The sequence below is a fragment of the Leptidea sinapis genome, chromosome 25, assembly GCF_905404315.1.
Source record: "Leptidea sinapis chromosome 25, ilLepSina1.1, whole genome shotgun sequence".
NCBI lineage: Eukaryota > Metazoa > Arthropoda > Insecta > Lepidoptera > Pieridae > Leptidea > Leptidea sinapis.
The window spans coordinates 11,009,730-11,023,534 of NC_066289.1; the positions used below are offsets into that span (position 1 = coordinate 11,009,730).

Genomic DNA, 13,805 nt, shown 5'->3' on the forward strand with positions numbered 1-13,805 from the left:
CGACGTTGATCCATATATAGGGAAGAGTACAAATACTAGCGGGGTACCACTTGGTGGATTTTACTAATAGATAGCCGATGGCTGTATTTTATGGTACTTATCCTAAGCATGTTTTTTTTTCTTTCTGCTATAATATCTTAATCTAAATATACATAAATCTCGTGTCACAATGTTTGTCCTCAATGGACTCCTAAACTAATGAACGGATTTCAATGGGGATTACTTCATGGAGTGCAGTTTAGTCCAACTTAAGAGATAGGATAGTTTTTATTTAGATTTGGGACCCATAATTATTTTTATTTCCAATATTTGTTTTGTTTGGACATATTTTCTGTGAGAGTATTTTTGACGCGCGGTTTGACAGTTCTGCTGTGAAACAATTTCATTATAACAACAAGGAGCATATTATTATGTTACAATGAAAAATTATTGACAAATTCATCAAAAACGGTATTTTATTTATTATGTACAGAACAACGTCTGTCTGGGCAGCTAGTAATATATATAAATTACGTGACACGTTGTTTGTCCGCGATGGACTCCTAAACTAATGAACCGATTTTAATGGGGATTACTTCATGGAGTGCAGTTTGGTCCAACTTGAGAGATAGGATACTTTTTATTTCGATTCGGGACCCATCATTATTTTTATTTTCAATATTTGTTTTGTATGGACATATTTGCTATGAGAGAATTTAGTGACGCACGGTTTGACAGTTCCGCTGTGAAACAATTTCATTATAACAACAGGGAGCATTTTTTACGAAATAATTCTAGATGTTTTGGAATACTTTTGGCAAATTCCTATAAAACGGTATATTTTTTATTATCTACAGAAGAACGTCTGTCGGGTCAGCTAGTATATATATACTAGCTGCTATATATATATAAAACCATCGAAAAGAAGAAAATTCATGAAGCGACTAAGCACAGATTTGGTTAAAGCTTTGGATGGAGAAGAGACTTAAAGCTCCGATATTGAAAAGATCTTTAGGTACGAGAAAATATAAGTCACTTTCTCGTAAGTCCTACTGATTCAAATAATGAAAATCGAGATGAATATTCGGAGCCAAAAGATCGTAAATACCCCATCAAAATCGTAAGCACCTTTTACTCCTTTATAAAGAACAATATCAAAGTTAATGTCTTATAAATGTAAAAGAAAACCGTAGATTTGTGGCGATCACAAGGTCTTGTCTTTTAAGGCCTGATTAGTTTTAATGTTTGCCTTATGAATAACTAATAAGCGTTAAAAAAAGATTTGAAATAAATATGTTTCAGTTGATTTTGAAGAAGTTAATGTTTTTGTTCAAATTTATTCATATTGTTTTTTCGTTCTAATAAATAACTGTGACTAGAGTTATAATTCATAACAGTGTTATTTTATTTATAGTTTACATTCCAAATTTAAGTTCCCGATAAATTACTTACTAACTTAAAAACAAATTTACATAGGCTCCTTTGTACAGAATGCCGGCTAGATTATGGGTACCACAACGGCTACTATTTCTGCCGTGAAGCAGTAATGTGTATTCAAAAGAAGCATTACTGTGTTTCGGTCTGAAGGGTGCCGTAGTTAGTCAAATTACTGGACAAATGAGACTTAACATCTTATGTCTCAAGGTGACGAGCGGAGTTGTAATGCCGCTCAGAATTTTTGGGGTTTTTCAATAATCCTGAGCGGCACTGCATTATAATGAGCAGGGCGTATCAATTACCATTAGCTGAACGTCCTGCTCGTCTCGTCCCTTATTTTCATACAAAAATAGTATTTCGAAAATGCAGCTATTATTGCATACAGATTGTAATTTATATGTGTACGCCTCTGAGACGTATATGAAGGCATTGTGTACGTCCAAAACATATAAAGTTTACAAGAGTTAAAAAAAGAATTGTATGGTTAGAGCTAAAAAAGCACTTACCGGATCTACGTCACCCTGTTTATCTTTGCCAAGCCCTTCGCCCTTCGACCAACCCATCTTCTCCAGCAACTTGAATCCCTTATTCTCTGGTTCTATGTACCTGGTAGTGTAAGAAAATATATCGAGCAATCAAGTATACGCGTATAATTTCTTCTGTTAGTATAGTATTTAAAAATTTTACTGGACAGACCATAGAGTAATAATGAAGTAAGTGTCCGCGAAAATATAGTTTTTGGAGTTTATTGGAGTTTACTCCTTAAGAATCGATTTTCATATAAGGCGCCTGGTATGAGAAAAATATGGAGAGTAAAACCTACTCATCAAATGGGATAGTAACGTTTTTGGTGCGCATCATTTCTCGCGCACCTTTCACTTTTCAGTTCATGTGTGTATGTGTGTGTGTTTGTGTGTGTGTGTATATACTTGTGTGCAGCCAGCATACACAGTATACTGCGTGATAGCTTACGCATATAGCTATTAGGGTGTGCCAAAATGAACTTCCTTGATGGACCTTTTAAAATTGGAATTTCAGTTCCGCTTTGGACAGGGGTTCTGTTTAGGAATTCCTGTTCCTGAGAGAGTTCCTGACATATTTTGAACGTTAAGGATTTATTTGATTTTTATAGAATTCTTTAATACGAGTTTTGTTCGGACAAATTTAAATAATTCCAGCAAAAATGCCTACTATTGTTTACCTAATATTTCGCTGAATAGTCATTTTCATTAACGCGTCTATTTACCCTTACATATGATGTCGATCTGTTTTTATTAATACGCTTTTATTAACTTCTGCTGTATGTCTGTTTGGAACCGACTCCATTGGACTTGATTTTGTTTAGTACCTGTTCAAATACAATCGTTCTTGAGGAGTAAGCTCCAGTCGTGCGTCGGAGCTGACACACACACTTTTTTTTTTGTAACTGTATCTGGAAGTCTATTTACTACAAATGGAGATCTAATGAACTCAGAAAATGAAAAACAAAACGCGAAAAATAATATGAATTTTATTAAAACATATGAATTACCTAGATAGAATACGGACTTAAAATAACGATTATATCTTATATCTTTAAACGAGCAATTCTTGTATATATATACATATATATATATATATATATATATATATATATATATATATATATAAAACCATTTTATATATATATATATATAAAAATGGTTTTATCCATGTTTGAATGAGAAACAGCTACAATAACATTAGAATACAAAGGTAAATTTCGCCACTGTATACAAGACTATTATAGCTCAGATGGGACATTGGGTGATCCGGAAAGCAGAAGACCCCGGTTCAAATCCAGATGTCCTATTAGTTTTTTTTTTTGTTCAAGTTTTGTACATTCTTAAAAATCCGAGCAAGGCTCGGTCGTCCGGATGTTACCTATTTATATAAAAGAAAAAACTCAGCTATTTTTATAAGTTGACCTTATACTAGCTAGGTACACCCTTACGTCGTCAGAAGAGGTAAGAGTCACGCGATAGAAAGAGACGCAACTTCTAGGTGAATATATAAATAAATATAGGTTATTAGCGCTGTGCTATCTGAATTGCATCTTATTGTGTCGCCGTAAGAGTCCCTATTTCTAAAACATCATCATTTATAACGTTTTAAAATAACAATGGAATACCGTAAAATAACCTATTGATTTCGTAATCTTACTGGGGACTGATGACAGGACATGACTTTGTAGTATGAATTGTTGCCATGCCTCCTACAGTTATCTTTTACACTTACAATACCATGTACCAAATCACCATACTCACGTATTGACATCAGCACTTTGGGTCTTCTCAGAAGAATGCGAAGACCCGACCTTCTCCCTTCTCGCCTGGGCTCTATCGTTGTACGCCACCTGGTCTATCGCGGGCAGCTTGGGCGCGTACTTGTTCTTTAATCGCGCCAACTCAAGTTGGTGTTGGATTTGTACGCTACATGTTCGAGTATACGCCACTTTCTTTTCTTTCTCTTGGGCTGTAAGGATCAATTTAGATAAATATTGTGTCTAGTTATTTAGTATTGTAGTGACTAGTATGTTCAGACTGGAAAAAAGAGATTCCGACTTATTACAATTTCACTATGTGATACAAATATTTTGGGAACAGATTGTGGATTTAAAAAAAAGTGTGTGTGTACTTATGTATGCACGAAAAAAGTTATACTTCTTTGGCCTAACGAAGCAAAAACTACTAAAATGATTTATTCCTCGTGCTATTCTACGTTTTTAGAAAAAACGATTTTATAAAAATCTTGCAAAGATGGCTTTGACAATTACTTATTAAATAATAAATACGGCTGTATGAGCTTGAATCCTTTGCCTGTCCTTAAAATGGACGATGAAACCAAAAAAAATAAGGAATGACGTAAACGTCAGAAAATTTTTAGGAACCAACTACACCCTGTTACTTTTGTGTTTCAGTAATTCGCGCGCATCTTAAAATTTCACGCCTAAAAAAGTATAACTTGAAAAAATATTGTCACTATAACCGTTATTTGTTCACCTTAATAGATATTTTCGTATATTATTTTATTACCAACCGGATTCATTCTTTGCCTGCTCTAAAATCAAGTATGATGAAAAGACAAAAATGCGTCGTAACAAACTGATCTCTTTATATATTCACGTTTTATCGGTGGGAGTACCGACTAGATTGTTTTGTGCACCCGTGAACACCAATATTTTTACAATTTCAATGCTCTCTTATCCCCTTATTCTTGACCTTAATATTTTGTTTATAATGTCGCTTTCCTGGCTATAGAAAGTTGCTAGTAAATAGAATCAGAAGACTGATCTTCAAGATTTCTATGGATCAGTATGTACTATGTAGTTAAATCTCTTTGTTCGGTATATTTAACTATTTAATTTAGTTGTTTGGTATATAAAATTGTAGATGACTTACTCTCCATGATAAGTCCGGGTTCACAATGGCCACAGGTGTCAGTACCAGGGTGAATGTGACACAAAAGTTTGGTTTCTCCAAGTTGCAGCATACTACCATGGACAATCTATGGAGAAAAATATTTATCTTTAAAACATACATTATATATTTAACAATTATCGAAATCTGACAGAGGTATGTGTGAGATCTCTTAACTTATATACATACAGCCTAACTTATAAACACAGTGTTAAGTTACTCCAAGTGTAAAATTATTTCTCCCTTTTTTTTATGTACAGGTTGCCAGCCGATACCATCCGGAAGTTATTTCTGACACCATGTAAGTACTGTACAAGCAATATCTGTGTATCGGTATTGAAGGGAGTCGTAGCTAAAGAACGGACTTGTCTATAAGTGGTTGTGGTAATGTAATTTAATTAATCTAAAAAACTTATTTAGATTAAGCTAGATTAATCTAAAAAAGTTTCAATGATGAGTAAATATTTGAAAAAATAACTCATTTACAAATCAAGTGAGTATAGATTACCTCGGTAGGTGTACTTGCTTCTTGGCTAGGTGACATTCGAAGACCATTCAATAATGTTCCATTTTTAGATCCAAAGTCCACTGCAAAATATCCTCTCCTTTCAGTGTTATACTGTATCTCCAGATGATTCTGTAAAATGATTAATAAGCCCATGCTAATAAAACCCATTGATCCAAATCATTTGAATTAAATATTGCACTAATAAATAAATATGTTATTTTTTATGAAGATAAGGGACGAGACGAGCAGGACCCTGAGTTCATGGTAATTGATACGTCCTGCCCATTGCAATGCAGTACCGCCCAGGATTCTTGAAAAACCCCAAAAATTCTTAGCGTCATTACAACTGCGCTCGTCACCTTGAGACATAAGATGTTAAGTCTCATTTGTCCAGTAATTTGACTGACTAACTACGGCACCCTTCAGACCGAAACACAGTAATGCTTCTTTTGAATACACATTACTGCTTCACGGCAGAAATAGGAGCCGTTGTGGTACCCATAATCTAGCCGGCATTCTATACAAAGGAGCCTATGTAAATTTGTTTTTAAGTTAGTAAGTAATTTATCGGGAACTTAAATTTTATATGATATATAAGATGTTAAGTCTTATTTGCTCAGTAATTTCACTAGCTACGGCGCCCTTCAGACCGAAACTCAAGAATGTTTAACATTACTGCTACACGGCAGAAATAGGCGCCGTTGTGGTACCCATATTCTAGCCGACATCCTGTATAAATGAATCTCCCACTTGTTAGAGCCTCATTTCAAATGTTGGTCAGTAACATAATTTTGTTGGTTCCTGTGAGATCAATATCTGGTAAATTTAATTTTTTGGGCACTAAAAATTTTGGGCTAATAAAAGTCACAAGATTTTCCTACACAATTATTACATAATTATTCCTATAATTATATTATTTAAATATTTCTTACCCTAGAAACATTTTGATCTTTTAAAAGTATTGAATGATGATCACCCTCCCTTCCGATAGTTCCTCCATCTTTGGTTATGAGAAAAAGGCTTCCAACTTTCAGTTTAGGAAGACTTGTTTCTCGAACTATCATGCGCATACACGGCGGATGGTGTTTGGACACCGATTCTGAAAGTAAACATTTTTTGAGGTTCTTTATATTGCCATCATTTGTTCCAGCATGTTCCAATTTTAAGAAAGGAATTTCGTGCTTCTAAGGGTATTCAATAATAAAAACACGTCATGTCAACGTATAAAAATCGCCACCTGAAATCCTAACTTATATGATTTAGATGTCCATTAATTTATTTCACCAACATAATGTGTTTCAAATTAATGGTAAGCTTCAGTATAGCTTATCTTATATCATTATTGTTTTTTTTATGACAATAAGGGATGAGACGAGCAGGACATTCAGCTGATGGTAATTGATACGCCCTGCCCATTACAACGCACTGCCGTTCAGGATTCTTGAAAAAACCCAAAAATTCTGAGCGACACTACAATTACGCTCGTCACTTTAAGACGTAAGATGTTAAGTCTCCTTTGCCCAGTAATTTCATTAGCTACGGCGCCCTTCAGACCGAAACACAATAATACTTGCACATTACTGCTTCATGGCAGAAATAGGCGCCGTTTTGGTGTTTTTTTTTGTATTCAAATTTTTTGAACAATATTAAAAAAAGCTGCAAATTCAAACTCAAACCTGTTGATAATTGGTGATTTTAACTTGCCAGACATAAAGTGGCCTATTGAAAAAACCTCAGGCTATAATAAATTGCACGAAAATTTTATTGATCTTATAATTGATAATAATCTATCACAAATGGTAAATCAAAATACCAGGAAACGGAACAAGCAAGAATCTCTCCTGGATCTTATTATTTGCAATGATGAGTCCCTCGTTAGTGACATCAATTATCACCCTCCAATAGGAAAAAGTGATCATGTGATTCTGTTGGCTGAGATACAACTGGTGGGTCAAGTTATAAAAGAATCCACGTCATATAAACGAGCTTTCAAATATGGTGATTATGATGCAATTAATAAATACTTGCTCACATCTGATATTCCAGAAAATATCTCTATTACTATTGATAAGTTTATACCAAAAATAAAAGGTCGTAAGGGTTACAGAAAAACCAAACCATGGATTACTAAGGAGATATGTAAATTAACGGACAGGAAAAAGAAGCAATGGAATATATATTTACTTGACCGAGATAATGAATCTTATAAAAAATATCGTGCCATAAATAATAAAATAGTACAGTTAACACGTCAAAATAGGTTCAATTTTGAATCAAACATTGCTGATAGTGGAGAAAAAGCCTTTTATGCATATGTCAGAAAACAAATATCAACAAGAGTTGACATACCGCCAGCTCTTATGAATCCAAAAACATTTGAAATTACAACAAAGTCAGTAGAGGTAGCTGAAATGATTTGTTGATCAATTTGAAGACGCATATGTGTGTGAGCCACCTGGGAAATTACCAGATGTGAACATAGAGAGAGTACAGGCATCATTAGAAAACATTGTATTTGCACCAGAGAAAGTTCTAAAGGCTATAAAAACTTTTGATGAATCGACAGCTAGTGGTCCGGATAATATTCCTGCTATTATGCTCCAACAACGCAGCGCCATCATTAACCAAGTAACCTTAATAATGAATCTGTGTTTTGCAACGGGAAGACTCCCAACAGACTGGAAAGAAGCAGTGGTTACGCCTATTTTCAAAAAAGGCAATAAGTTAAATGCTGAAAACTACAGACCAATCAGCTTGACGAGCATATTGTGTAAAGCTATGGAGAAAATCATAGTTGACAGCTTAAGAGAATTCATAACAAGAGAAAACATAATTATTCGAGAACAACATGGTTTTACACAGAAGCGATCAACTGTCACTAACCTTCTCAGCTGTCTTAGACAGTGGATATTAAATTGGGAGAAACGTCAACCAACTGATATTATCTATCTGGATTACGAGAAAGCGTTTGACAGAGTTCTAATTAGTCGGCTACTTCATAAATTAGAACACCTTGGCATACGTGGTAAACTTCTAGTCTGGATTAGTGACTTCCTAAATGATCGAAAATTTCGTGTGAGGGTTGGGAATGAAATGTCAAGTAATCGTCCTGTTCGCAGCGGTGTACCACAAGGCTCTGTACTGGGACCAATATTATTCACATTATTCTTAACCGACTTGCAAAATGTTATAAGTCTCCCATTTTCATTATTCGCGGATGACACCAAGTTCTTTGGGAACCCTATACATCAACAGGGTGATATACAACAAAATTTAAAAGCTATTGAACACTGGACAAAGGAATGGTTACTTTCACTGAATGCCAATAAAACCACTGTTCTACATATTGGAAAAAATAATCCCCGAGTATCATATTGGTTAGACAATAAGCAACTAAAAGCGGTTGATACACCAAAAGACCTAGGAGTGATCTTAAGCAATGATCTCAAATGGGAAGCACACATTGTGGCTACTGTGAAGAAAGCCAACTCAATCCTGTACCTAATCAGAAAAGCATTCTTCAACATCACCAAGAAAACATTTCTAAAAATCTATAAAACTTATATCAGACCATTACTGGAGTATTCATTTCAGATCTGGAATCCATATTTTGTTAAGGATATAGAATTGCTGGAAAGGGTACACAGGCGAGCCACTAAGTTGCCTAGGGAACTGAAAAATCTTACATATGAACAAAGACTTACACAGCTTGGACTCAGCACCCTCAAAAGCAGGCGAAAAAGAGGCGATCTAATTGAAACATACAAAATACTAAATACTTAATATAATGTCCCAAATTTTAAGAGCATGTTTCCAAGGAAGAGCAATCCTAGACTAAGGGGACATGATATGAAGCTAGAATATCAATTAGCATCATCAAATCCATTGAAACACTTTCTGACCAACAGAGTCGTTCATTTATGGAATAGATTGCCCAAGGATGTGGTTAAATCAAAATCTGTTAATCAGTTTAAGAATAAACTGATCAAACATTTGGATAGATATGGCAAATGATATAGACGTATCAGCGAAAGCTGCTTAGTCTATTATAATTTAATTGATGAACTGCCTCTATAAACATTCAAACGTGAACTATATAAATTGTCAAGTCTTATTATTATGTACCTTTATTATCATGTTTACACTTCCTTGATAACAAGAACTGTTAAAGGCCAAAATCTAAATTATTATATAAATACATATAACTCTTTTATGTAATGATGTATTCAGATTGGAATGCAAATTATTGTATGAAATGTCAAACTGACATTCCAATCCTTAGGGCTATATTTCACTGGGACACGACAGTGGCACAACCAGTTGCCACTACCAACAAAATGTATACAGCTCTATGGGAAGTTACTCAACGTCAATTTGGTGACCGACCAGCTCTGGTGTCTGTATGGTGTCCTGGTGAAATATTGGCCTTACTTACCTAAATATGCTAAATAAATAAGTTAGCAGTTATCTTGGCCTTGACATGACTCCCTCGTTCATTCCCATAGGAACTTTGCATCTTATTTTTTTTTTAAATTATTAACTGATTATTAACTGGTTATTAAACCCTTAACATTAAATTACCATCATCACTAGCTGTTGAGGTGCTTGCCCCATCCTCATTATCATCATTGTCGTCATCACCGGATTCACTTGTAATACTACATTCACCATCTTCCAAGTCTGATGTATCATCAGGAACATTCTCATTAGCTTCTTTTACATCTTCTGTATCATCAGTAATCTCCTTTTCAAGCTTCTTCTTTTCACTCTTCTTGTTTCTCTTCTTGCGTTTAGCTTTTGGCTCTTCATCCTGTAATATAATTTCAATGTTGGTATTCTAGAGTTACTTTTGACTATTTTATTTACCTAAGGCTGTTTTGCCTCGAAGTGAAACCTGAGATAGATTTGTCGTCAGGTTTTCTATGTCATCCGATTTCGTGATCTGTAAAGAAAGAAATATGTTCAGAAGACACTTAATATTTATTTTTATATTATACCATATATAAATATAAGTTAATTAGCCCCGCAAATTTATAGTTCCTGCTTGAATCATAGCAGTATTGATACAAAATATGTGAGTGGAACAGCTAACATACTCAATAAATCAGGTATATATTAATTTAGTGATTACAAATTGTTGTGAGTGTAAAACGAATCTGATAGTTTAATAATAGGTCAGTATGGTATGTATAAAATTGTAATTAAAACTCTTTGGCTGTACCATTTGGAATTTTGAATCTCACTGGTTTTGAATTTTGATGACACTAAAAAAGATTACATTTCATAAAAAAGAGAAGTTAGTAAATGTTCTTTCTAGCTATTTTTCTTTCTGTCAGAATGAGTGATAAATTCCATGATATTAAAATTTTATTACAAAAAAATAAATATGCAACTCAAGCCGAAAACATAATTGTTTCTGCAAATGCGAAAAAAATTATTAAAGCAATATCAGTAAGAGTAGCACATAGTTGGTTAAAGCAATTTCAAAATGGGAATTTTGGTGTCAGAAATGCATCTCACTTTGCTGTTCGGACAACAGACGCCGTTGTTGAAATAGTGGAGCAAGATTGTGATATCAGTAGTAAAGAAATTGTTGAAGAACTGGAAATGTACCTCAAAACAGTTTTGGCCAAATTAAAAAATCTACTATACACAAAAAAAAGCTAAACTTTTGCCACACAAGCTCACAGAAAGAAAACTAATGAACTATGTATTCATTTGCAAGTCTTTATTCGGAACCGTTTTTGAAGAGACTGATAACAAGTGATGAAAAGTGGATCACATATGACAAGTACAAGCCGGTCAACCTGACTCGGGACCTGAGTAGAGAACCAACTATACTCCCTCTCTGGGTCTCTCTTCCCCACCCCTCCGTCATCCTGTTGGTAGTATTAGCAACTTAGCACACTGGACACCCATAGATTATATATTCACTATTATACTGCTTAGCTCGTTTTCTAACATTTAATTCTAGTGTCTGAATGAATAATTAATAATATTTTCAAATCAAAAAGTATGGACATTTGAAAAAAAAAGTTTTGATCAAAAGTTCTAGAGAATAAACTGATTTAATGGAGGGATCCATTTTTTTTAAGAGTTATTGGCTGAGATAGAAAAACCGATTCATTATGTAAATAGGCCATAACTCATAAAAGTTTACAGGAAATGAAAGATTCAAAATATTATTTTCTATAATATTGGTTTACATAGCTTTTGTCCTGAATAGTGCATAGTTTCTGAAATATAGGCAAAAAACTTTTTCTAGACCTCCAACTCGATCTGGCAGAATATTGTGATTTTATGCTGAGTAATTAGTGACCCTTACAAAAAAATTGGATTTAAAATTTTGTGTGATGTTATGTTATATTTTACTAGCCTACTTGATTTAAGCTTTTGGTGGAGTTTTTCTTGCTGACAGTACTTCCTAGAAGGCAGGTCGCCAGTTAAGTTGACAGACTTATATAAGTCTGTTCTAATCATATGATTAGAAACTGTTGCACAACCTGAAAGGAGAGAAGTGGTGATTGGAAGGTGTTAATGCAACCACCAACTTCAGATTTCCAACCATGTACTCATAATCAAAAAAGATTGTAACAATTGGATGTATATAATTATCTTATTTGTATGAGTGAAATTCCAAATAGAATAAAAGTTCAATTTTAAATTAAAATACTACATTTATATAATGACATCTCATGAATTAAAATGAAATGTATATCTCAGTTTCTTTCAAATAACTCTTAAGGCTTATATCACAAACCTTTTTTTGTTTCTTTGCTTTTTTCTTCATGTGTGCCTCTAATGGGGCATTTACTGAACTTCTGTCTGGATATGAGTGAAATACAAATGTCTTGTTATCATCCAAGTAGGTATAATAACAACCAGTGTCTGTGTGATAATATAGTTTGAGTTCCTGAAATTATTAATTAATAAATTTTGTTTTTCTTAAAAAAAAACAGTGTTTCCAAAATTATGTATTAGTAAAATGTTCAGCATGTTTAATCATACTAAGAAGTGCAATATGTTTTGCAATAAGTTTATATACAGATAAATTTATGTACAGGTCATATTTTCTACAATTTAGATAAATTATTAGCTTATTGTTCACATTCTAACAAACCAAATAAATTATATCAATTTATTAAAACATAAAATGATAAGTTCATATAAATAAGAAATATTTACCAACAAATATCTAATAAATCAAAAGTTACAAACTCTAAAATACAGATTTTCTTTCTACAATAAATTATCCAAATGAATGTTGTTTACATAGAACCAAGCGAAATTGGCTGCTGTGTTATGATATAAATACTTATGAAATAAACAGATTTTCATTCACTTACAGGATTGTAATAGTATCCAGTTTTATAATCATAATACATTCCAGCTGATTCAACATAGACCATGCCAGATTCCTGTACAACACTCTGGGCTACCTCCATTACTTGGTCTGCAATACTTTTGGTGCCTTCTTTCGCATCTACTGCCCAACCTAAATCTTTGGCTTGACTTTCATTATCAGATTTGTTTGTTTTATTTTTATGTGTCAACCTGTTAGTGTCTTTATGCTTAAAAATATTGTCTTCATCAGTTTGTGTGTGAGAATGTTTAGTCTTTGAGAGACTTTTATTATAATCATACTCCTGAAAATAATATTCCAGGATATTTTAACAAAAGCTTTTAAGAGTGTATCAAATTTATATTTGTTATCACCATTATCTATATGCTTAAAACAAACTTTAATTATACAAAAGAAACCAGTTACACATCACTTGAAACATAATACATATCATAGAAATTACTTGCAACAATCACAATACAGTTCAGTAAGAAATAGTAAGGTAAAAGAGCAAGATTTGGGAATATATCTGTGTAATTCAAACGAAATAAAATCTTACCTTCAGCTGTAGTCTTAACTTTTTAATTTCTTTATTTCTCTTGATTATGCATTGTCTCATTTTCATAATAAGTTTTATAATTTCAGGCCTATGTTTCAGTGACATTTTCAGCTTTTTGTAGAACATAACTCCAAAGATTCCTGATTTCGCAGGTTTTGATCTTGTTTCGGTATTTTGCGCTAAATTCATTTTCAATTCAATTTAGAAAATTGATCAGCAGTATATTATAGTAATTAATCTTAGTAAAATATTTATATTTTTGTACTATTTTAAATCTGTATAGTACTATTTATACAATATAGGAATTAGACCTAAAACAATACATATACATTACAATATCTTGTTAATCATTTCTTAACTTTCTGGTTTTTAACTTTTTATGAAAACATACAATATTTTTAAAATTTGAAAAGATTAAAAGTGACATTGACTTTTATATTTATTCTGTCAATTGGTTTTTTTTTAATTTATTTGGAGCATTGGTAATGATTACCAAAATAAAGGTACCATAATAAACGCGAAAACCATAATAAATTTTCAAAG

General features: G+C 33.1%; 1 protein-coding gene across 2 annotated transcripts in view; it reads right to left on the bottom strand.

Moving 5' to 3' along the window:
* Positions 1 to 13,614, bottom strand: part of LOC126972149 (angiogenic factor with G patch and FHA domains 1) — a 48,843-nt gene extending 35,229 nt beyond the window's left edge. The window contains exons 1-10 of one of the 2 annotated variants that reach the window (XM_050818733.1): positions 13,263 to 13,613; positions 12,708 to 13,007; positions 12,122 to 12,274; positions 10,256 to 10,303; positions 9,943 to 10,171; positions 6,294 to 6,460; positions 5,362 to 5,490; positions 4,836 to 4,941; positions 3,702 to 3,909; positions 1,923 to 2,022 (exon numbers count right to left, since the gene is read on the bottom strand). In XM_050818733.1, the coding sequence (XP_050674690.1) occupies positions 1,923 to 2,022; positions 3,702 to 3,909; positions 4,836 to 4,941; positions 5,362 to 5,490; positions 6,294 to 6,460; positions 9,943 to 10,171; positions 10,256 to 10,303; positions 12,122 to 12,274; positions 12,708 to 13,007; positions 13,263 to 13,451 (1,629 nt within the window). In that variant the 5' untranslated portion in view covers positions 13,452 to 13,613. Of the gene's footprint in view, positions 1 to 1,922; positions 2,023 to 3,701; positions 3,910 to 4,835; positions 4,942 to 5,361; positions 5,491 to 6,293; positions 6,461 to 9,942; positions 10,172 to 10,255; positions 10,304 to 12,121; positions 12,275 to 12,707; positions 13,008 to 13,262 lie in introns of both variants that reach the window. The other variant, XM_050818734.1, reaches the window with a different exon arrangement.
* Positions 13,615 to 13,805: the final 191 nt, after the last annotated feature.